The sequence below is a fragment of the Candida orthopsilosis genome (assembly GCF_000315875.1).
Source record: "Candida orthopsilosis Co 90-125, chromosome 2 draft sequence".
Lineage (NCBI taxonomy): Eukaryota > Fungi > Ascomycota > Pichiomycetes > Serinales > Debaryomycetaceae > Lodderomyces > Lodderomyces orthopsilosis.
Genome location: NC_018295.1, coordinates 1,664,114 through 1,685,774, shown reverse-complemented (window position 1 = coordinate 1,685,774; position 21,661 = coordinate 1,664,114). Strand labels below are relative to the sequence as shown.

The 21,661-nt window shown below is 38.6% G+C and overlaps 16 protein-coding genes across 16 annotated transcripts; 5 read left to right on the top strand and 11 right to left on the bottom strand. All coding sequences in view use genetic code 12, as the record gives it.

The window, feature by feature from the left end:
- Window positions 1–58: 58 nt before the first annotated feature.
- CORT_0B08090 (hypothetical protein) lies at window positions 59–1,450 on the top strand (the record flags this gene model as incomplete). The annotated part of the gene is made up of 1 exon (XM_003867902.1): window positions 59–1,450. One exon carries the CDS (start codon window positions 59–61, stop codon window positions 1,448–1,450), a length of 1,392 nt encoding a protein of 463 aa, XP_003867950.1.
- A 166-nt stretch (window positions 1,451–1,616) lies between these two features.
- Window positions 1,617–2,273, top strand: CORT_0B08080 (Fau1 protein; the record flags this gene model as incomplete). The annotated part of the gene is made up of 1 exon (XM_003867901.1): window positions 1,617–2,273. One exon carries the CDS (start codon window positions 1,617–1,619, stop codon window positions 2,271–2,273), a length of 657 nt encoding a protein of 218 aa, XP_003867949.1.
- Window positions 2,274–2,282: 9 nt separating this feature from the next.
- Window positions 2,283–2,840, bottom strand: CORT_0B08070 (Irc21 protein; the record flags this gene model as incomplete). Its single annotated transcript, XM_003867900.1, has 1 exon — window positions 2,283–2,840. One exon carries the CDS (start codon window positions 2,838–2,840, stop codon window positions 2,283–2,285), a length of 558 nt encoding a protein of 185 aa, XP_003867948.1.
- A 159-nt stretch (window positions 2,841–2,999) lies between these two features.
- Window positions 3,000–3,737, top strand: CORT_0B08060 (hypothetical protein; the record flags this gene model as incomplete). The annotated part of the gene is made up of 1 exon (XM_003867899.1): window positions 3,000–3,737. The coding sequence occupies one exon, from the start codon at window positions 3,000–3,002 to the stop codon at window positions 3,735–3,737; it is 738 nt and encodes a 245-aa protein (XP_003867947.1).
- Window positions 3,738–3,808: 71 nt separating this feature from the next.
- CORT_0B08050 (Uga2 protein) lies at window positions 3,809–5,338 on the bottom strand (the record flags this gene model as incomplete). The annotated part of the gene is made up of 1 exon (XM_003867898.1): window positions 3,809–5,338. The coding sequence occupies one exon, from the start codon at window positions 5,336–5,338 to the stop codon at window positions 3,809–3,811; it is 1,530 nt and encodes a 509-aa protein (XP_003867946.1).
- Window positions 5,339–5,904: 566 nt separating this feature from the next.
- Window positions 5,905–7,065, bottom strand: CORT_0B08040 (Ccl1 protein; the record flags this gene model as incomplete). The annotated part of the gene is made up of 1 exon (XM_003867897.1): window positions 5,905–7,065. One exon carries the CDS (start codon window positions 7,063–7,065, stop codon window positions 5,905–5,907), a length of 1,161 nt encoding a protein of 386 aa, XP_003867945.1.
- A 359-nt stretch (window positions 7,066–7,424) lies between these two features.
- CORT_0B08030 (Ubc8 protein) lies at window positions 7,425–7,997 on the bottom strand (the record flags this gene model as incomplete). The annotated part of the gene is made up of 1 exon (XM_003867896.1): window positions 7,425–7,997. The coding sequence occupies one exon, from the start codon at window positions 7,995–7,997 to the stop codon at window positions 7,425–7,427; it is 573 nt and encodes a 190-aa protein (XP_003867944.1).
- Window positions 7,998–8,929: 932 nt separating this feature from the next.
- CORT_0B08020 (hypothetical protein) lies at window positions 8,930–9,427 on the bottom strand (the record flags this gene model as incomplete). Its single annotated transcript, XM_003867895.1, has 1 exon — window positions 8,930–9,427. One exon carries the CDS (start codon window positions 9,425–9,427, stop codon window positions 8,930–8,932), a length of 498 nt encoding a protein of 165 aa, XP_003867943.1.
- Window positions 9,428–9,657: 230 nt separating this feature from the next.
- On the bottom strand, window positions 9,658–10,389 carry CORT_0B08010 (Rna15 protein; the record flags this gene model as incomplete). The annotated part of the gene is made up of 1 exon (XM_003867894.1): window positions 9,658–10,389. One exon carries the CDS (start codon window positions 10,387–10,389, stop codon window positions 9,658–9,660), a length of 732 nt encoding a protein of 243 aa, XP_003867942.1.
- Window positions 10,390–10,510: 121 nt separating this feature from the next.
- Window positions 10,511–11,413, top strand: CORT_0B08000 (Dst1 protein; the record flags this gene model as incomplete). The annotated part of the gene is made up of 1 exon (XM_003867893.1): window positions 10,511–11,413. One exon carries the CDS (start codon window positions 10,511–10,513, stop codon window positions 11,411–11,413), a length of 903 nt encoding a protein of 300 aa, XP_003867941.1.
- A 72-nt stretch (window positions 11,414–11,485) lies between these two features.
- CORT_0B07990 (Cys4 cystathionine beta-synthase) lies at window positions 11,486–12,976 on the bottom strand (the record flags this gene model as incomplete). Its single annotated transcript, XM_003867892.1, has 1 exon — window positions 11,486–12,976. One exon carries the CDS (start codon window positions 12,974–12,976, stop codon window positions 11,486–11,488), a length of 1,491 nt encoding a protein of 496 aa, XP_003867940.1.
- A 179-nt stretch (window positions 12,977–13,155) lies between these two features.
- On the bottom strand, window positions 13,156–15,309 carry CORT_0B07980 (Ptr3 protein; the record flags this gene model as incomplete). Its single annotated transcript, XM_003867891.1, has 1 exon — window positions 13,156–15,309. One exon carries the CDS (start codon window positions 15,307–15,309, stop codon window positions 13,156–13,158), a length of 2,154 nt encoding a protein of 717 aa, XP_003867939.1.
- A 227-nt stretch (window positions 15,310–15,536) lies between these two features.
- CORT_0B07970 (UBX-domain (ubiquitin-regulatory domain) protein) lies at window positions 15,537–16,982 on the bottom strand (the record flags this gene model as incomplete). Its single annotated transcript, XM_003867890.1, has 1 exon — window positions 15,537–16,982. The coding sequence occupies one exon, from the start codon at window positions 16,980–16,982 to the stop codon at window positions 15,537–15,539; it is 1,446 nt and encodes a 481-aa protein (XP_003867938.1).
- Window positions 16,983–17,212: 230 nt separating this feature from the next.
- CORT_0B07960 (hypothetical protein) lies at window positions 17,213–18,838 on the bottom strand (the record flags this gene model as incomplete). The annotated part of the gene is made up of 1 exon (XM_003867889.1): window positions 17,213–18,838. One exon carries the CDS (start codon window positions 18,836–18,838, stop codon window positions 17,213–17,215), a length of 1,626 nt encoding a protein of 541 aa, XP_003867937.1.
- A 55-nt stretch (window positions 18,839–18,893) lies between these two features.
- CORT_0B07950 (hypothetical protein) lies at window positions 18,894–20,354 on the top strand (the record flags this gene model as incomplete). The annotated part of the gene is made up of 1 exon (XM_003867888.1): window positions 18,894–20,354. One exon carries the CDS (start codon window positions 18,894–18,896, stop codon window positions 20,352–20,354), a length of 1,461 nt encoding a protein of 486 aa, XP_003867936.1.
- CORT_0B07940 (hypothetical protein) lies at window positions 20,347–21,465 on the bottom strand (the record flags this gene model as incomplete). Its single annotated transcript, XM_003867887.1, has 1 exon — window positions 20,347–21,465. One exon carries the CDS (start codon window positions 21,463–21,465, stop codon window positions 20,347–20,349), a length of 1,119 nt encoding a protein of 372 aa, XP_003867935.1.
- Window positions 21,466–21,661: the final 196 nt, after the last annotated feature.

Genomic DNA, 21,661 nt, shown 5'->3' with positions numbered 1-21,661 from the left:
ATTAAAGTAAGCAGAAAATTTTTTGTAACTTTATTATCACAAGCAAGATCTTTAGGCCATGTTCAGATCACGATTACTACCCAGGAGACCATTCCTATTAAGTTCTTATGCATCACTTAATAATCCTTCTAGCCTACAGCAGAGACGTACTTTGAAACTATCAGCCAATGCAGTTGCTGGATTAAAATCATATGGTACAATAATCAATATTCTTGCTGGAGCTTATATTGGAGGTTTGATAGTATCACTAGGGTCCTTCTACTTTCTATACCATGACGCAAATGAACGTCAAACTATTCCATTTGAGATAAGCTTTGAAGATCAAATTGAAGCTGTCAAGGCGATAAATAAAGATGATGTTTTGCATAAACCAAACTATGCTGTTAAACATTACCGCAAAATTTTATTTGATTTGGCCAAACAAACTGATCCAACTATCGATGATTCCCAATTTGAAAGCTACAATATCCCTGTTATTGATTCACAAGTTTTGGTGTACGATAAATCCAACAAATTTGCCAATTTTTATATAGACATGATTTTGAGATATAGTAAAGCGCTTTTAGCTAAAGGTGAATTGGACACTTCGATTTCCACTTTGCGGAAAATCATTGATAATGATTTGATTTATTATAAGTTAGGCGATGCTGAAAGACTATCCGAATGCAGTCGATTATTGGCCAAGGTGAGCTTGAATCCTGAGGACAGGATACAAATACTACAAAGATCGATTGACATGTTGTCCAAAACTTATTCATCTATTCAAATTAATGATGACTACACCTTGAAGCAAAACAGCAAAGTTTCAGATGAGTTGATAAATTGTTTAAACGATATGGCTTTCCAATTGGCTAAAGTGTCACAAGAAGCATCAAAGAAGAAGCAAAAGTCAATTCTCAATGAGTCACTAGCAGTCTACTTATCCACTTTACAATCCTTGACAAGCATTCGGGAAAATTTGGAAACTCATAAAGCTAATCAATCAAATTATCCGTTGTTCAATGTTGATCGAGAAAACTTGATAACTCAAATATGTTCAATAAAAGCTCACATTAGTGAAATACTTTGGGCTCAAGGCTTTAAGAAAGATGCGATAAATTGGTCCGAAGAGATTTTGAATGAATTGTATTACGACCATGCATCATCATCAAAAGTATCTCCCATACTTGAAAATGTATTAGCGAATTTAATTGACATGTATTCCATTGAAAAGAAACCTACCGATATAGAAAGATGTCAAGAGTTGAAAAAGGGGTTGAAAAAGTTTGAGAAGTCAGATGATATGGAAGGTAAACTTAAAGATTGGTACGAGAGTGTGATCAATAGATGGAGCAGAATCATATATGATCAAGGTCCGTTGGGTATCATATTGGTACCATTACAGGAGAGATACGGTCCTGCAAAAAAGATTAGAGAGCTAGAAGAAATAGAGAAGGAGGATGAGTTGTAATTGTGGAATCATCTTTGATAGCTTCTCAAGCTGATGCTTTGTATATAGTTCTAGTATTAAACACTGAATAGTGAAGTTAAGTACCTTCTTGCATGTTTGACTGCGAAGTCAAAAATAAATATCAAACCTTTTTGCTACATTGTTTGTTACTAAAGGAACATTTACCATGACGGTACAACCATCGCTAACCGTTAAGGCTGCCAAGAAGCAACTACGAACTCAAATCAAAGCTTCTCTCAAAGCAGTCACACAAGAATCACTCGCTTCGCAATCGCAACTCATTTTATCAAGACTAGTCAACAATCCCACATTTCAGAATGCAAAATCGATTGCTGTGTTTATGAGTATGCCCGATCTGGAAGTGAAAACTCTTCCCATTATAGAACAATGTTTCAGGTTGAACAAGCACGTGTACTTGCCTCGATGCAACACTGTACCCATCAAGCATCGGAAACCAAACTATCTATCAATGCTCAAGATCGAAACATACAATGATGTCTTAAATTTGCAACCGCAGGGAAAGTACCAGTTACTTGAACCAACTTTTGGTGAAGATGCAATGGATTCTGGAGACTTGGACGTAATATTACTACCAGGAGTGGCATTTTCAGCAACGTTACAACGATTAGGACACGGAGCTGGGTTTTACGACGAGTTCTTATCAACCTACAAGCAAAATTGGTCCAAATTACCTGCTTTAATAGGGCTTGCACTACAAGAACAGATTGTTTCAGAGGATAGCATACCCGTTGAAGATCATGATTATGGGCTTGATCAAATAATAACCAGTTCACGAACCTTTCCTTCCTTACAACAAGTATAAATATGTCTATTAATTCACGTACACACCAATTATACAATTCTCCAACATTCGATCGACATTCACCCAACTATGATATTTATTAAATAAGGAGGTACCATCCCTTCCAGCACATTTCATAATTTCATCAACACCACCAGGATGAAAATTTACATAGGGAGTTATATTGAATACCTTTCCATTTATACATGTCCAACAGTCAGACCGACTCTTATGTTTTTTCAATTCTTCTTTATTAATTTTCACGTATTGAGGAGGTGGTGTGGATGGATCAACGCCTCTGAGTTCGTATTTAGGATGTGTTCGATTTAGATGAGCCCAGTCCAATGGGGAGTGGCCTGGTTGTAGCACAACTTTCTGACGAGAACGTGCTTGAGATGATGGCGTAGTGAGCGATGGTGATAATGAGGATCCTGGAGCTGCACGCTGAGCCGAGTTCATTGCTGGGAATGTGCCATTTGAAAAAGATGGCGGAGGTCGAAGTGATGGAGGTTCTAACGAGCTTCTCTCTGCAAAGCCTTTATTGTTATCTCGTAGCTTTTTGCTCAACTCCTCTAGACTCGAAACCATTGGCAATAGTTTTGAAGGCTCTTGTTTGATCTGATGAAAGATTCTGATCTAATAATGGTTATAAGTTGGTAGCATTTGTTCTACGAATAAAGAATTTTTTTGTTTGTGTCAAAAGCACTTTCCAAGTCAAGCTATCTTGACAACAATTTACACAACAAGATGGGAAGACATCCATACAAGAAAAGAAACCAGACAGTTGCTATAACACGACCTTCGATTGTCGAAGTCCAAAGGTTCCCGCCTACCAAATATGAGACACCTGTGATGACATTGAAAAATTTCCCATCATCGATCGTCAATGGTGTCACTCGTGAAGGTGGATTGTATTCGCTTACACTCAAGTCGATCAACTGTGCCAAGTATGTTGAAAATAATGACAACATGAGACGTGTATTTAAGAAAAGGAGTTTGGAGGTACCGAAAATATCAAATTTGAATCGTAATGATCTTTTAGAGAGATTGAGTAAGGATGTAGAAAAGGAGAGAGAATCGAAAGTTGATTTGCACAAGGCTGAAAATGATAAAATAACGGCCTTGAACAAAGAATGGGATTCATTGTTAAAGACTAATACAGATCTAAGTGAGCACAACCACAGATTATTAAAGAATATAGAGTCAGGAGGCAAAAAGTTTAGATTTATCGAAAACAAGTATTCGTTTGCCAATATAGCCAATCCAAATTTGCGTGTTGAAAAAGTCGAGGGTGTGAAAAATACTGCCGAATATGAGCAGAGTGCTACAAACGTTGAAACTGAGGCCGTAGTCGTGCTGCAAGACAACGACATATTACAAGATGCTGAAGAAGCCAATGAGGGTGCAGCTATTTTGGATCAACTTCAAGCATATCAAGATGATGAAGTTGCTGAAGCAGTACCCAATGATCTCTACACTCAATAGCATGTCAAATACGTTTCAAATATAATGTATAAATACCTTAATATACCATGTAAAACTACTCTAAGTCATATCTACTCATTTTTACCTAAAACAACACCTTTTATAATCATGTAATCCTGGACACCAAACTTGGAACCTTCTCTTCCAAATCCGGATTCCTTGATACCACCAAATGGCAAGGCAGCTTCGGAAATAGCGCCGGTATTAACACCAACCATACCAACTTCCAAGGCTTCAGCAACTCTAAATACTCTATCCAAGTCCTTGGAATAAAAGTATCCAGAAAGACCAACGGGGGTATCGTTTGCTAATTTAAGAACTTCCTCTTCGGTTGAAAACTTGATGAATGGAGCAAGAGGACCAAACGTTTCTTCATTGAAAATCTCCATATCTGGGGTGACATTTCCCAACACTGTAAGATCATGGAAGTTTTCTCCCAAATCTGGACGCTTATCTCCACCTAATAACAACTTGGCACCTTTATCCAATGCATCTTTGAGTTGACTTCTAATCTTTTCCATTGAGCCTTGATGAATCAATGGTCCGTAAGTAGTGTTCTTGTCCAAACCATTACCCAAAACAATATGCTCTTTCAATTGCTTGACAAATTTTGTAGTAAACTCATCATAAATAGATTCATGAACGAAAATTCTATTTGCACAAATACATGTTTGACCACTCGATCTGAATTTGCTGGCAATTGCACCAGTGACAGCTTTATCCAAATCTGCATCTTCAAAAATGATAAATGGAGCATTTCCACCCAATTCAAGCGACACCTTTTTCAAAGTGGAAGCTGATTGTTGCATCAAAAGTTTTCCAACTCTGGTTGATCCTGTGAAAGAAACTTTCTTGATGGTTGGATGTTCACAAATCAATTTACCAACTTTAGCTGGCTCATGAGATGCCAAAATATTAATAACACCTTTTGGGAAGCCAGCGTCGATACTCAATTGAGCTAACGCAAAGGCAGATAATGGAGTTTCAGTAGCTGGTTTAATCACAGTGGTACATCCTGCAGCAACTGCTGCACCTAACTTTCTTGTAATCATGGCTAACGGGAAATTCCATGGCGTCATTATACCACAGACCCCAATTGGTTGTTTCAAAGCTAAAATGTTGATATTGTTTGGATTACCTGACTGCAAAATGTCGCCTTGTACAGTCGGTGCTTGTTCAGAATACCATTGAAAAAATGAAGCAGCATACTTGACTTCTCCTAAAGCATCAGCATAAGGTTTACCATTTTCTAATACAACCAATTTTGCCAAATCATCCTGATGCTCGAGCATCAATTCGTAAAACTTGTATAACAAGTTTGATCTGTATCTCCCATTAGTTTTACCGAAAGTCTTGAACGCTTCACTAGCGGCTGCGATAGCATGCTCAAAATCATCAGCACTCATAGACTGAACCGTTGCTAAGTGGGCTTCCTTTTTGGGCTCTAATGCTGGATTTTGAACGTCAAAGGTATCACCTGAGGAGCTATTGACCCACTCATTGTTGATGAAACCTTGTGTTTTTAGCAAATCCTTGTTTTTCAAAACTGAAGCCATTCTCGATGAGTTTTGTATCGTGGAGTATAGTCTTTTAGAAAACATATTTGGGAGGGTGAATTGCTTTCTTTTATACTTCTGGTACAAAGATAGCAATTGAATGAAAAAGTCCGTTGCCCTGTCAAGGGAAGCAAGGGAAGTTAGCAAATCCTTATCTTTTGTGTAACAAATTTTGATGTTTTTTTTATTTTTTTTTATGTGTTTTTTTGGCGGGGAGAGGTCGGATAGAGTACGCCGCTTGCGGTTATGTTTGTAGGCGACTGCAACGGATAATGCACAAAAGAAACGTTCCTTCAAAGCAATCTCACATTTAAATTACTCGCTATTAAAAAGAAGGGTTCGTTCACGCATGGTTCATTATGAGATTGATGGTTTGCTACAAATATATGTCTATAGTTGTATTGCAGCAATTTCGGCTCTTGTTTCTCAAAATGTGCGCACGTGTACTCTTTTCCATCATGGAATCATTAATGAAGATTTGCATTGTTCGATAGCCAAAGGTGATCCGAGCTTGTGCAGGAAGAACTTAGGCAAATTTTCAGCAGGATCTCCAACCCCGTATTTCCATGATTAGAAATAGCTCATTTTAGAATGGGCAAAATGATTACCCCCTACGAAGCCTTTTCTGTTGTTAATCTTTTGATACGCTTGTCAATTAACTTTCCTGGATTCAAGGCAAAAAAACACTTTTTATCAATTTCCTTACTTTTCTCACGATCAGCTACTGGTAAGTCCTTGGCTAATTTGGCACATTTCCGTATTGTACGTACCAAGGATTCATATTGTTCTCTCTTGGATGTATGCTTGGATAAGGAGCCGTTCTCAGTTTCAGGTTGCTCCGTTTCGACCTTCTTTGTGGTGTTATGCGTCTCAACTTGATCTTGCTTCCGTTTTTGTTGCACACTGTCCTGCACCCCTGTGTTCTCATCCTCTTTGTCATCCTTCAAAAACTTTCTTTTCAAGTACCTATCACTAATTCTGCGATCACAATCATACATTGCTGCCAAAGCAATTTGTGGAGGAGTGAATAAGAATGCCACGTCGCTGAGCATATAATACTTGTTTAACCACTCTTTTGCTTTATTGTAAAGGTTTCCAATGGTATCGGCGGATACGTCGTACATTACAGGGCTCGGATTCAACAAAATTGCCTGGAAGTCAAGAAAGAACCCGTACAAGGGCCGGAATGGATGATGAACTAGCAAAGTAAACTTTAAACTCTGCAATACAATAAACTCCAAGTCCAAGATATCCTTCGTTTGAACTCCCTTGAGTGCTTTCACATAAGATTCAATAGAAATGAAGTAATTTTCAGATTTTGCCGCTAGGAAAATGCAGGTGTATAGTATATTTTTGGGGTGGTAATGCATTACTGAGTTGACCAAGTAAAATTTCTTGAAAAAGGAAGCAGCTGTTAGCCTCACTTGTGTTGGCATTTTGAAAAAGTTGCACGTAGTGGTGATGTTTTGTATATAGAATTCTAGATACGTGGATTCTTCCTCAAGTGTCAATAGGCTAATCATATCTTCATTTAGCTCTTGTGGAAATTTTTCAAAAGAATCAGGATTCTCATTCTTAGCCTTATTGTAAGCTTTTTGAAATCTTTCTCGTGCCGCAATTACCCCCAGTTGATTTGCGTTGGCTTTTGCTTTCGCTAGCTCATCTTGAGTGAAGGACCATATTCCATATTGAGTCGAATTTCGATATAAATCATCATTCGAAATCCTCTGCTTTTTGGAAATCATATTCTCTGACTCAGTCAGTAGTTGCATGTTGTATGGGTATTCTAAACTCTAATACTTTTGTGTTGGTGAACTATTTTGTTGTCAGTGATATCTATCTTCAAATTTTCAAAAATTTCAGTGCTTACACTCCCACAAAAGTAAATTACACCAAGTTTCAATGAAACACCATTTAGTCTCGTAGAAACGAATAGAGAGCGTGTATACTTGCTCCTACATAAATGACTCTTAAAAGTAACCAAATTTATAACCTATAAAACTCCTGAATGATATAAACTAATCATGAGAAACATTAATAAAGATAAGCATGCAACCCTTTGAACCCTGTTCAATGGAGTATTCTTTGAATAATAACTACAGGCTCCCCACACACATCAAATTTCACCATCTTAAATTTCAAGATTGCCAGCGACCCCATCTTCTTCATCGTCGCTAGACAAGCTCCCGACATCACTCAACTCGTCATCTTCATCGTCTTCACCCTCTTTTTCAGCATCCCCATTCATGTCAGGAATGTGGCTTGCATACTGCTCCACATATTTCTTTACTGTCTCGTTGTACTTATTCTCATCTTTTGTCATCAAATTAGATGCCTCAGTATTTAAGGGGTCGCTTGGATTAGCATATCTCAATAAATGAGGTAAAAAGTTCTCAAATATATTCAAAAGACCAAACATTGGCGACCATGTTTGATTTATAACGTCCAAACAAACTGCACCGGAGCCTTCGTCAATATTTGGATGGTATATTTTATTTGTAAAGCCTATAGACGGCGATTTAATTGGGTATTGATCGGGCAACTCCACCCGAATCTTCCAGACACCACCTTCGTAGGGAGTATCTTTTGGTCCATGGAATATGACAAAGAACTGCTGAATCGAGTCATCAATCAATGTTACATCGTGATCACTCATCATTAGAGCCATGACATCTTTTTCAATACGTCTTTTGGGTGAACTCATGGCTAAAGTGATTCTAAATACAAAATGCGGTCCTTGGGTTGTAACTCGTCAAAAGGTGTATCAAATAGTGGTGTTTAGGTGGTGGAAAATGTAGTCTTGTGATTAATAATAGTTGCTACGTAACGTGATAAGAACAAATTAAGCGCCACTTTTTTCGGACTACCAACAGAATTTAGGGGGGAGGGAGGGTTGTTTGTAATATAAGTTAATTTTGAGTCTGAGTTCCTATCTCCGTTGAATATTTCGTACGTGTTAGTAGTCACTGCGTTAAAACGAAAAGAAAGTAAAGTGTAAAAGTGGAGATAAGAGTGGTATAAAAGTGGTGTCCTTTTTTGATCGTACTACAACTACAATGGAGTGTGTATTACTTTTAATTAGTAAGTTTTTGTGTACTTTGTGATTCAAATGCAAAATCGGGAAAGTAAGAAGTGAATGATGCAGTTGGGGGTAGTCACACTGAATCCAATTAGAGATATAAAGACTCGTGCAATAAGCTTGGACTGTAGGTATTGGAACAGTTTGATTGGTGGAATCCGTTTCAAATGTTCGAGTATCTTAGAATGCTGGAAACTGATTCAATAGAGGGGAGCAGAATGAAGGGTTAAACTCTTCTTGTTTTTCTTCAGCACTGGAAACACCAAATTACCAGGAGTGTTATAGAGGTGCTGGTCTTCTCACTAACTGGGTCACATGTTTCCGAAGTGTGGACTCCTCGTATTTGCCTGGTGCTATCACAATTTTGTTGGGTAGTGATCCCGATATATATACAATAGCGCACTCGGAATTATTTTGTGTTGTTGTCTCGGATTTTGTTTAAAATCCACGATATTCCGGGCGAGAAAGGATATGAGGATTAAATGCTTATCGAGGACCAGCTGACGCCCCCATTCATTGTCTCTATGTACATTCAGGTACATTCTATATATCTCTATCTAATCAAATCCACCAACCAGTGGCTTCTGCGACTTTTTACAAATCTCGATTGTCCATTTGTAACTCCAAATCTTTTCCCCATTCTCTTTTATAGTACTCTTGGCTGGATACAATCCTCTTAAAAATGACCCGCCCGGTACACCACCAGCAGGAAATGTTACTTCATGATAGTCTCCATCATCTGCGTGATCATTTACAACGGCATCCTCGATCATTTCCAAATCTCTTGTGTCAACTATAATCACACCTTTCTTAACTGTTTGATGATAGGTAAGTTTCCTCAACGGTCTTTGTTTAACTTTGTATCTAATCGTCAAATAGTAAACGGAATATTCTGGTAATATGAAATGAAGGCGTTGAGGCATAGGATCCATATTTCTCGAAAACACCAAGGGTTCGTCATGCCCTTCAATTTTTATGGACATCGAAATGAACTTGACTAAATCATTCTCAAATTCTGCTAACAATTCCTCCTTTGTTTTCCTCTGTGAAGACATCCTCTTCTTTTTGTTGTCTGAGGTATCTAGACATACAAAAGGGAAGAGATTTTCAGCCGTTTCAGATTTTTAGTTTTTTGCAGAAGAAATTGAGAGTGTGGTGAGTGTTTTTTCACCGAGAGCATTTAGCCGAAATATTTTACAGGTGATATTTCTATGAACCAACCAATTTTATAAATACATTCTTCTTCTTCTTATAAACACCAATCCACAAACTATACACGTACTGCTCAACCTTGTTTGATACTGTTCTCCAAAATCTCACCATAAGATCCTTTCTCAATTTCAACTTTGATTCGTTTCACAATTTCCTGTTGACTTTCATCCAACTCAATAATTTGATCATCGGCCAATTTATATACTGATTGTAGTAGACTGACATGATCGACTGACAAGCTCTTCAATTCTATTGGCTTCTTGTTTAATGTCAACTCTATAAGCTCGTGGTTGGTGGTATTAGTTAATAAACCTAATTCAACTATGGCCAAAGCTAATTGTGGGAACCTCTCAAGAAGAAGTTTGGTACCTTTGGGATTCTCCTGGCTCATGGTTTTCATCTCCTTCAAGATCTGAAGCGCTGAATTAGAATCGATGTTCGATAGTATACTTGATATCACTTGCGATGCATTCTGGTTTGGGTGTATTTGAATTCCCAATGGTAATGGTGGTAACTTGACAGCAGAATCTTCATCTCCAATCATCTCATAATCATTCACAATGGCACATTTCAAAAACCTCCCGTTAGGTAGGGAAGTATAATTCAAATTTCGTACAGCCGAGCCTGCCGTCTCAACATCTCCATAGTTCACAATTGCATACCCTTTTGATTTTCCCGTTAACTCATCAAATAATAGCTTGATATCAAGAACCGGCCCTACTGACCTCGCTATCTCTAACACTTGCTCCTCTGTATAGTCAAATGGGAACTTCCCTATCGATACGCATGTGCTCCTGTTGTCCATGGTAATGTTATTGTAGTTTCAAATGTATTAATCTAAGCAAATACCAGGAAATTCAGAAGCAAAAAAAATTCTTCAATGAACATTCCTAATCAAACATCTCCATTTATTTACATTTTGAAGTATGGATGCCAAGGAAATAAAGTCCACCATATCGAACCTTGAAAAATCTGTAGATGATATAACAATATTGAAGCTACTCAATATTTTAAACGATGAGGTTGTACCCACTGAAAAGTTGTTGAGGGAGACAAAGGTTGGTGTCGTAGTCAACAAGTACAGAAGTCATGACAACAAGGATATATCAACCTTAGTGAAGAAAATGATTAGGGGATGGAGGGAAGCAGTGCAAAATGAAAAGAATAGCAAAAAGAAGCCCTCGGCTGGCTCGCCCGAATCAACACCAGCATCTTCGGGATCCCCTGCATCCACAACACTAAATGCAGACAAGTCAGGAGCCAGTGCAGCTAACGGGAGAACATTTAGTGGACCAAGAAATGCGAAATCCGATGGGGTAAACACTACATTATACGATAATCCCACTCGTAACGCATCTGTTGGAGCGTTATACTCTTCCTTGGCTGTCGAGAGGGACGACTCTCCTCAACACATCATTACAATAGCCTCTGAGATAGAAAGTGAGGTGTTCAAAAGTGAGTACCTGAAAGTCAACGACGCTTACAGAAACAAGTTAAGAAGTTTCACCATGAATCTTCGAAATAAAAAAAACCCAGAATTGAGGGAACGTGTTTTATCAAAACAAATTACGGCTTCTCAATTCATCAAGATGACACCCAATGAAATGGCTCCTGAAGCATTGAAGAAAGAGATTGAAAAGTTGCATAAGCAAAACCTCTTTGACGCACAAGGTGCCACTGAAAAGAGAGCAGTTACTGATAGATTTACATGTGGTAAATGTAAGCATAAAAAGGTGAGTTATTATCAAATGCAAACCAGATCTGCGGACGAGCCTTTAACAACATTCTGCACATGTGAAAACTGTGGAAATAGATGGAAATTTTCGTAAATTCTACGAAATTGGTTATTAGTTCATTATGTATTATATATATTCAGTTTATAAGGATTCCCGTTGTCATATTTAATAAGAAAGATTCTTTGTCAAATAAGAAAGTAAATCGACCTTGGTCACAATTTGAACTGGCTTCAAATCATCATCAGTGATGATGGCATTGGAATTTGTTTCAAAAAACTTGTTTAATACACTCAATTTAGTGTCCAAGGTTATGATATCGTAGTTTCTCTTTGTAAATCCCGATTCTTTGTTTACTGACTTTGATTTTTCGAAATCAGCCAATTTTCTAAAATCTATAATGATTGAGCTGATTGAGTTTGTTAATTGAATCTTTTTTGTTGATAACGATTTCAAAATCTTTGATAAGGTGATTAATCCGACTAATTGGCCAGATTTGTTCAACACTGGCAATTGATCGAAACCATTTGATTGTAAAAGATCAAAGGTTTTAGCAACAGTGTCAGCAAGTGTGACGGTAACAACAGGTGGCTTGCCTGCAACCAAATCCTTGATTGTTTTGTTGTTCAAGAATTCATCAGTCTTGTTTGCTGCTTCATCTTCTTCAGCAGTGAATCCGTTAGACTTCAACCATTCATCATCAGCGAATTTAGTTAAGTAAGATCTGATAGAATCAGGAAACACAACAACAACAACATCATCCTCGGTCAAGTCCTTGGCAACTAAAAGGGCAGCTTGAAGAGCTGAACCAGATGATCCACCAACCAAAATTCCCTCCTCTCTAATGATCCTTCTTGCCAATTTGAATGATTCGGCATCATCAGTTTTAATCCAGTTGTCAACGTACTTTCTGTTCAATACATCGGGAATAAAATCATAACCAATACCTTCAACTAAATAGCCCTCAGTGCTATCATTCAAACTTGTTGGTTCAGCCAAGATAGAGCCCTTTGGATCGGCCCCAGTGACTTTGACTTGTGGGTTCTTTTCCTTCAAATACTTGGACATACCTGTAATGGTACCACCAGTACCAGCACCAGCAACCAAATGAGTAACATTACCCTCAGTTTGCTCCCAAATTTCATAACCGGTACCATAATAGTGAGCATCTGGGTTGGCTTCATTGGAATACTGATCCAAGATGACAGAGTTTGGAATTTCCTTTTCCAATCTCCTTGCAACTCCGATATGAGATTCTGGGTCATCAAAAGCTGCCTCAGTTGGTGTCCTAATAATCTCAGCACCCAACGCTTTCAAAACAGAAACTTTTTCATTTGACATCTTTTCTGGTAAAGTAATAATTGTTCTGTATCCTCTCACCGCACCAACCAATGCCAAACCAATACCAGTGTTACCAGAAGTTGGTTCAATTAAAGTATAGCCAGGCTTAATTCTTCCTTGTTTCTCAGCTTCGAGAACCATGTTTTTGGCAATTCTATCCTTGATTGAACCACCAGCATTAAATAGCTCAACTTTGGCATACACCTTGGCTTTGATTCCCAAGGATTGGGGAATTCTGTTTAATTTGACCAAGGGGGTGTTTCCAATAAGTTCCAAGATATCGTTCTTCAATGGAGGAGGTGGTGTAGGGTTTGACATAGTGAGTAGTGGTCTATTGGGTAAGTATAACAATATATGGCTTGATTCGATATTTACCTTTTTTTTTTCCTTTCTTTGTTCATCGTTTCTTTTTTACGATGTCGTGCTAGAATAGCTGTGGCGCGAGCATAACCGTATATTAGCGAAACTACGACAAACCACTATAACTCTATCAATTCTTATACACTCAATATTTTACACTTAACGACATCCAAGTCTTCTCCTGGTACACCTTTTGTGAAATCAAAAACTTGGAATAATCCTTTTCTGTCTACTGCAAACACTTTACCCCCATCAGCCAGAAATTGTACCGATGCCGCTTCTGTATATCTCTCTGCATTAGCTGCCTCACCCAACAACACAACTGTCTTCTTATTTGTCAGTCCAGTACCAGATTGTGAGCTTAAGTTTGGAGCCGACACTAGATACAAACGCCCGTCTTTATCAACAAACACGATTCCGTCACCTCTGGGGGATATTGCAGCCACGTGGATCGAAGATCCCACTTCTGGAACTCTAAGTATTACCTCCGAAGACTTCAACATTGAATAATCATCCTCTTCTTCTCTATCACGACTTGAAAAAGAATTTTCTAAACTAAAGGCATCATTATTTGGTCCAGGTCGGGAAGAGTCAATTTGAGTCCCGTGTAAGCGTATCACAACCGGTAGTCTGTAACCTAAATAGTTGGATGTGATTACTATTGTATTGGAGTACATATTTCCAAACTGTACATCGGTGATACCCTCGCTTGCCATCATAAGTTCATCGTCAGTTCCTAATGAATCCTCTCTGCCTAAAGAAATATTACCTCCCTCGTCTTGTCTCGTACCACTCTTGAATGGTAGTTCTGACCACACCAAACGTGGCCTTTGGTATCCTTTTTCCCCGTCTCTTAACTTTATGATGATGTACCTCGACTCCCACACCGTAGCACAAATAATATGTGAGGAAGATGCGTTGAAATTGACAAGTTTGATTGGATCGCGATAAGGCACTGTTATTAATATTGGATCGACAAAACTAATCCACGACGCCTCGTGCGCCACCATCCTATGTAAAACAATAAACGGTTGCTCCTTATCGGAAATTCGCTCTCGTCCTGTTATGCTGCAAGCAATAAGATTTTCGTTTGGGGAGATTGCGATACATCGTATTGGAAAATTCGTGAGATACGTGTAGATTGGCTCACCCACTTGATACTGTCCCTCCAGACTGACGTTGATTACTCTCATAACCCCCTTTGTCCCTGATATGACTAAAACATTTCTGGTTAATTTACAGTATGTTTGGTCCCATGATGCCAATCGTTTCTTCAAATCATCTCTAGACGATAAATTATCTGCTTTCCCATTATTGCCAAAGTCATTTGATTTTACAGTTTCATGCTCACCTGGCGTGGTTGTGGATTTTAAACTATTCTGTGACTCACCATATTCACCGGTCAGTTTTCCGCAGCATACTAGTACAGGTTTGATGTGGGCCATGTTTGTTTCTCTTGATGGTATTACGTATTCATATAGTTCCCATTTTTTTTCACTCAATAGCACAAATCGAGTTGTCTCCAATCCTTTATGGAAGTCAATAAAGGTATGAATGGATGAATTTATTGACCTTTTGATACCGAACGATCCCAATTTGAATGGATTTACTGTTCCTATATTCAATTTCATTTGCAGTGTAGGAAATGATAAAACTTTACGATGAAAGGGAAAGCATTTACTAAAATTGTATTCCTTCTGTTCACTCACATGCTCTAATAGGGTTTCAAAATCTGGATCATGCTTTTGTTGACTCATTATCATCAAGTCAGACCCAAGATTACGAAGGTTTTGAGGCGACACAGATCCAGATTGACTGGACGGCGTACCACGTGGTGCAAATGACACATCGTCGAATGACTTTCGTTTCACAATATCGATTGCCCCAACTGCTGATTGTACTTCAGGTTGGGATAGTCCAGACTGTTCTTCTTTTGCATATTTGTGAAATAATGTCAACAAATTCATCGATTCTGTCATCTTCGATGTCAATTGCGCTGAATGATCATCGCCTTTGGTGCCCTTTTTAGCAAAACTTCGACGACTCCGTTCACTATTGGATAGTCTCCTATGTCCTTGTGTGTCAATTAAACGGTACAATTGCCGTAGTGGTTCAATTTGAGCTAGTAGTGAAACATTACTGGCATGGCAATTGGGGCAATAGTTCATACATTCATTGGTAAATACCGACTCCGAGGTCAAACAACCACATGAAAGTACAGACGTATCACTGACCACGGTTTGATTATAGCCTGGAAACTTCAATAGGTTAGTCAAGCTTGATCTATCCATAGACTTATCGATATTGATGTGGGGTATGATGTTACCACTCTTAGATTACCTCCTTTATCACGTATTTTTCTTTTCTCACCCGTTAATTATCTCCGTTACGTTCTCACAAAGATATGGACTTAATACCAACATCAAAACACAGAATTCACTTAATGTGAGAGTTGAAGAGATGCTTCCTATTTGACGAATTTACCCTGACAGCAAATCGCAATTGATTTATTTATAACCTATGTAGTTTGATCATCATCTCTAAGATTGATGCTGTTCCCGTTATATGTATCTCGCAATGTATCTCTGGCATCATCATGAATAGTTTGTACTCGACTCAATGTGGGCCTGGGACTTGAAGCTCTCGACTCTACTGGAGTTGCGGAAATTACATCACGCTCATCCCTTTCAATATTCATAAGCGAAGACGACAACCCTCTATCACCCACGGATAAAATACCTGGAGCGATCGGTTGATGGAGCTCTATCACTTCTTCTTCCTGACGTGGCGCTATTGGCTGTTCCGTGTTAACTTGTCTCTGTACGTCGTCAACACCGTAATCAAAGAAGGAGTAAAGGGCCCTTCCTATTCCCGCAACAAAGTTATACACATTTCGAAGTATTCCCACTTTCTCATTGCCAGGTGCATTATTGCTTGAATTCGTTTGATCATAAGTTGGTTTGAGGATCAATATGGACCTTGGAGTCAAATCAAGATCAACTAGTGACTGTGACTCTTGCTCTTCAGAATACGTAACGCGTGGTAATGTTGGTCTGTGGAATGAGTAGCCTGTAGGGTACGTTGTGCTAGCAAACGAGGGCATGTTGCTTGTGGATGGTATGACTTTTACCTCTTCGTCAAGGAAGATACGTACTGTAATTAGTGTGTCCTCTGGTTTGAAATCGTGTTTGATAGTACTTCCATCGAAAAGTTTGATCGCCAAGAGACAATTCGTATGACACACTTTCTTTGGTCCAGTTTGTGATTCCAGTTCCTTGCCATCAATACGTTCCTTTTCGGCTCTTTCTCGGCTCTGTCTTTCCCTTTTGTCAGCTTCCATTAACTCTCTTATACGTTGCTTCTCTGCTAATTTTTCTTTTCTTTGTTGTGCTACAAGTCTTCTGTGACGTAACACTGATTGCTCATGGTTATCTGCGGTAGTGGCATGTGATGATGATGGGGCTTGGCCACTGGATGTGGTAGAAACCGGTGTCAGTGGGGTTGGATCACGTCCCGTTGTGGCGTATGCTGATGGTAGCATTTGTGAAGAAGATGCAGTTGGTACATTCGACAGCGCGGTAGACGCGGGTGTTGGGGTGTTTATAGACCCACTTTGTCGTGTTGGAAATTGATTTATGCATTTGTCAAAATCATCTTTGGAAAAGTCGCCAGTGATGACCGCCTTAAGCTTTCCCTGCAGAACAACATAAAAACTGGGAACAACTAGGTTTTGAAAAAGCTGTTCAAAATATCCGAATTCAACACTACCCTGTACCAACTTTAACGGTACTGAGTGTTCTTGCAAATGTGCAACTGTTTGTTCTTTGATGAACTTGTTCAAAAATGAATCATTTGTGTTGTTATCAAGCAGGGCAAGATATACAAATAAAGGTTTGTTATTCTGAACGGTAAGTTGCACCGCTTCTTGGACAGAAGAGTGGAATACACTATCCATTCCTGGCATGATAGGTTTGCGGTGTATTACCAGATGGATGTCACTTCAAGGTAGTGTAAGTATTCGCCTGTGTTTTTGTCTCTGGTGGGGAGAGAATGATTTATCGTCAGTGATATTTTTACTTTCGCACGGAGGCTCATAGACTTTTGTCCGAAAGTACTCTTTAAGTCCGAATGGCCACTACACATTTTATCACCCAAACTGCTACACTACGTGTGTTTGTAATTCCAGAAGTATATTTATTGAGCTAAGAACAGGGCGGGGTCGAATTTTACCAAATCAGTTTTAATTGTATGACGACAGCGCTCAATATCCTTGATCAACTGCGACTTTGCCATGTCTTGTTTCATATTTTCAACCTCGAATTGGTATACAAAGTCAATTTGAGTTTGTAATTCACTAATATGCTTGTTATTCTTTGCCAATTGTTGTTTCAAATATCTGTTTTCAAATTTAGTCTTTGCGGAATCTTTTTCGAGAAACTCCATCAAGTTTTTGAATTTGGTAGACTCTTTGTTTTCTACTAATGTCAGGTCCAGCAAGGCTAACAGGTTATTGCGCTCCAACTCCAAACTTGTCAATTTATTTGTCAACGTTTCCACTTCATTCCGAAGTGAGTCAATGACACTGCTTTCTGATTTTTGTAAATCGTCCCAATTAACTGGCACGGTTGGTAACTTTGTTTTGTTTGCTTTGGCCAAAGTTTTGATTTTCTTGACTTCATTTGCATAATTGAGTGTTTGTATCGTTTCCTCGTAATCCAAGGGAGATATGCAAAATAGCATACAAGTTTTAGAATTACCAGCAAGATTTTCTTTCAAAATGTACGTCAAAATTGAGTCCCTGAAAGGTATCACTGTTTTATTATTCCTTTGTGCTAACAAGTTGATACAACGACCCAAAACTGTCAAAGATTTATTGATCAGTGCTCCCTCCTTCATTCTTTGCTGTTGACCATATAATTTTGTTCTAGCCAATCGTTCTGAGCCAGCTAAGTCAACTAATTTTATATTCGAGGTCATTTGCTCACTGGCATTTCCAATTCCATCACCAACCTCATCTTCGTATCTAGTTTGATGTAACGTCAATGTAATCACTGCGTGAGATCTTGAGCTTAGATCATTCATCAATGTTGAAGCGGTAGATCTTACTTTGTTTCCCAATTTTAAAAGATTCAAGAATTGCGCATAATTGGAAATCTTTACTTCCCTCAAGTTTTCAACATATGGACCTGTTTGAGGGTTTTCGCGAACTTTGCATTTCACACTTTGGTCCTTGTTGAGTAGATCTACAACCTGCTCATTGTAGATTTCGACGTACGAAAATGTTAACTCACAATGCACTTTTTGGTTGACGGAGATTTCGACTTGCTTCAAAATGTCCTTAATTAAGGACGGAATTACACCCGGTTGTTTCTCTTCTCCCATCATAGTGTAAGTCTTCCCTGAACTTGTTTGCCCATAGGCTAGTAAACAAACATTGAATCCTTCAAACAAATGCGTTAGTAAATCGGGTCCTAATCTATTATAAAACTGCTGATTATCGATGTAACTAACATCCATGGGGTTGAATGACCACACACATTCATCGAAATAGTACAGTTTTTGCTCATTGGTGGTGGGATTTAGAAGGGTAGTGCAACCTGGGGATGGCATTGACACAAGTGATTGGGGTGTCAATCCTTCATTAGCGTCTAGTTCTCGCGGTAGGGTGGGTCTCACCCTAACAAGGACCTTTATATTGTTCAGCTCGTTGTTCATTGCTGGAATGTGGTGCGCTGTTTGACTGAACAATTGGCGTCTGGAAAAACGTAAACAAACCGTACACGTGATTCGATTTATTTTTCGAATTCTCATCGGATGCATTTTTCAGTTTTGATTTGGACCATAGTGGAAGCTGAGAGTATAACACACTACTACCATGTCAGATGAAGCCAAGATCCTTGTGCTCAACCCAAGTCCGGAAAATTTAGATAAGGCATTGACAAAGGCTAATTCCCAAAATACAAAATTAGGGCCATTTGCAGCGACGATTTTGATCGGAGATGTCATACCCAGAGATAAGCCTCTACCGCAAACAAAGCTTCTAGAAAGCACGTATTTTGCTAAAGGCTGCAACGGAATATCTGACGAAGTTGAGGTCAAATCTTCAGAACTGACGTCTACGTTAGTTGATATTGACGACAATCTTATCTACGTGAAACCCCCATATAGCATCGTCAAGTTGGTTTCAGGCACTACTATGTTGATTGTGTCAGGCGAACTTCTGAAAGACAGTCTCGATAAAATAGCTCAGGTCAAGGCGAAAATAGAGTTGCTTTTCACATTCAAGTGGCCTATAGCGTTATCATTCGTCGAGTCAGTTTCACAGGTTGGTAACGAGACAATTGATCTGCTTGTGAAACTTATTAAGCCAAAGTATCATTTTGCTGTGGGAAAAGAAGAGAGCGGTATCTATTATGAAAGTGAACCATTCACGTGGCCTAGTGGCGAAGTCACGAGATTTATAAGTTTGGCACAAGAAGGAAGTGGCGGTAAATGGTTTTATGCATTCTCGATGAACAATAAACAAGAGGATGTCACTGATTTGATGGAGAATCCATTCCTTACAAAAAAGAGATCCCGTGAGAACAGGGATAGTGGGAAGGAAACCGTGACAAAGAAGACGAAAGTAGTCACCCCTGACCAGTGCTTCTTTTGTTTGAGCAATCCCAAAACAGAAACACATATGATTGTGTCGATTGGTTCCCAGGCATACCTAACAGTTGCGAAGGGCCCACTCACTAGATCAAACAAAGATCTATCATTTTCCGGTCATGGCATTATAATACCGATTCAGCATGTCCCCAACGTCAATGAGCGAGATGGCCCAATACAACAAGAGATTAACCAATTTCAGCAAACGTTAGTGAAGGCGTTTGCAATCCAAAAGCCTTTTCTCAAATTGATTTTTTTTGAATTGAATCGACATGATAATGTCCATCACAATGTCCAATTTTTGCCTGTTTATGAATCACAACTTGATAAGTTTGCCAAATCATTGGAATATAGAACTAAAACCAATAATGAAAAATTTAAGCGAAACCAGAGTCTTGAATTCAATGAGTTTACCAACGAAAATGATCCAGAGCTAAAAGCTATTGAAAAGGAGAACGACTATATCAAGTTTATTATCTGCACTAGTGAAGCTGAGTCAAAGATTTACATTGCTAAATTAACAACGGGTAAACCGCTTGATATTCAGTTTCCACGTAGGGTGCTTGCTCACATGTTAAACCTACCTGATCGTGTACAATGGGATAAGTGTCAACAACCTAAAATTAAGGAAATGGCCGACTGTGAGGAGTTCAAACAGTTTTATCGCAACTACGACTTCACTTAGCTACCAATTCCAAGTGACATTTTGTACATCCACAATCAAAGAACCATTCTTGTAACTCCAATTGTCGTTTATTGACATCTTCATTTTGAAAATTGCCGTAATTTATACACAACTCTTCACCCTCAGCAATATCTCTGAGCGTTTCAAAACACATGTCATTACGCATTCTAATCTTGATAATATTTGGATCACATGAATGGTTGAAAAATGATGCCGATGGATAAACACTAAATCCAAGAAACTCTTTATCCTCGTCTTTATTTGTTGTATTGGACCATATACCAAACGCGTTAGATAAGTTTTTGCCAATCAAAGACCTAACGGTATCAGTTGTGATAAACGGTTGAAGCTCAGCAGAGCAAGTAAGCTTAATAAATTTGAACACTTTGATATATGAGAATAAAAGGTATGGGTATTTGTGGTATTTTTCACGTTCGGTCGATTGTAGAAGTTCAAATATAAACATTTCCATTTCCATTGACCCCTTATTGTTGGTGTTATTTGGTTGATGTGACTTAAACTTATTAAATAGCACATTGACAACATATTTAATCTCGAGGTATTCACTTTCATCAATTCTTGGGAGAAAATTTACCCTTTTACTGCTTCGTGTTGCGTCTATTTGTCTAGCCCATTGGTCTACCCTCTCCCACTCTCGATCTATTTGTTCATCCAAGTTACCCACTGGTTCTAGTTCATCGACTTCGGGTTTCTTTAGTCCCATCAAATAGTTTTGTTCCACTAGTAATAGATTAGTTAACAAAATATCATCAACGTCTTGGTTAACAAATTCATCGAGACACTCTTTGCTACAAAAGTGGAGTGCGCTTAATTCTTTTCTACCACTTATAGATTTCGCAAGTTTAGTTTTCATAAGATCTCCATAACTATAATTGAAGCAGTAAGTGCAAACTTCCTTTCTGAAGGGTTTCGCTACTGAGGAGCCAACAGGCGAGGCACAATAATGAATTTGAGTTCCCTTTGGTATTGCTGATCTTGCAAAGCACCCCCTTCCACCATATTTTGTTGGAGCAACGGTAAAGAAGATAGATATGCTATTGAGTGTATCTTCTATTGATGTATGGATTTTTCCACTCGGTATATTTTCCATGGCTAGTTGACAGTAATAATTTGGGTCTCGAAACTGCTAATCCGATGAGATTTTACAACCGCGAAGAGAGAAGAAAGTATATTTTACCCGCTGTACATATCACCTCCATAGAACCATGCAAAAATCAGTAGAGGTCAAATCTTTTTTATCATATATATTGGCTTGTATATAGACACGTATATAAAAGTTTCTCCCC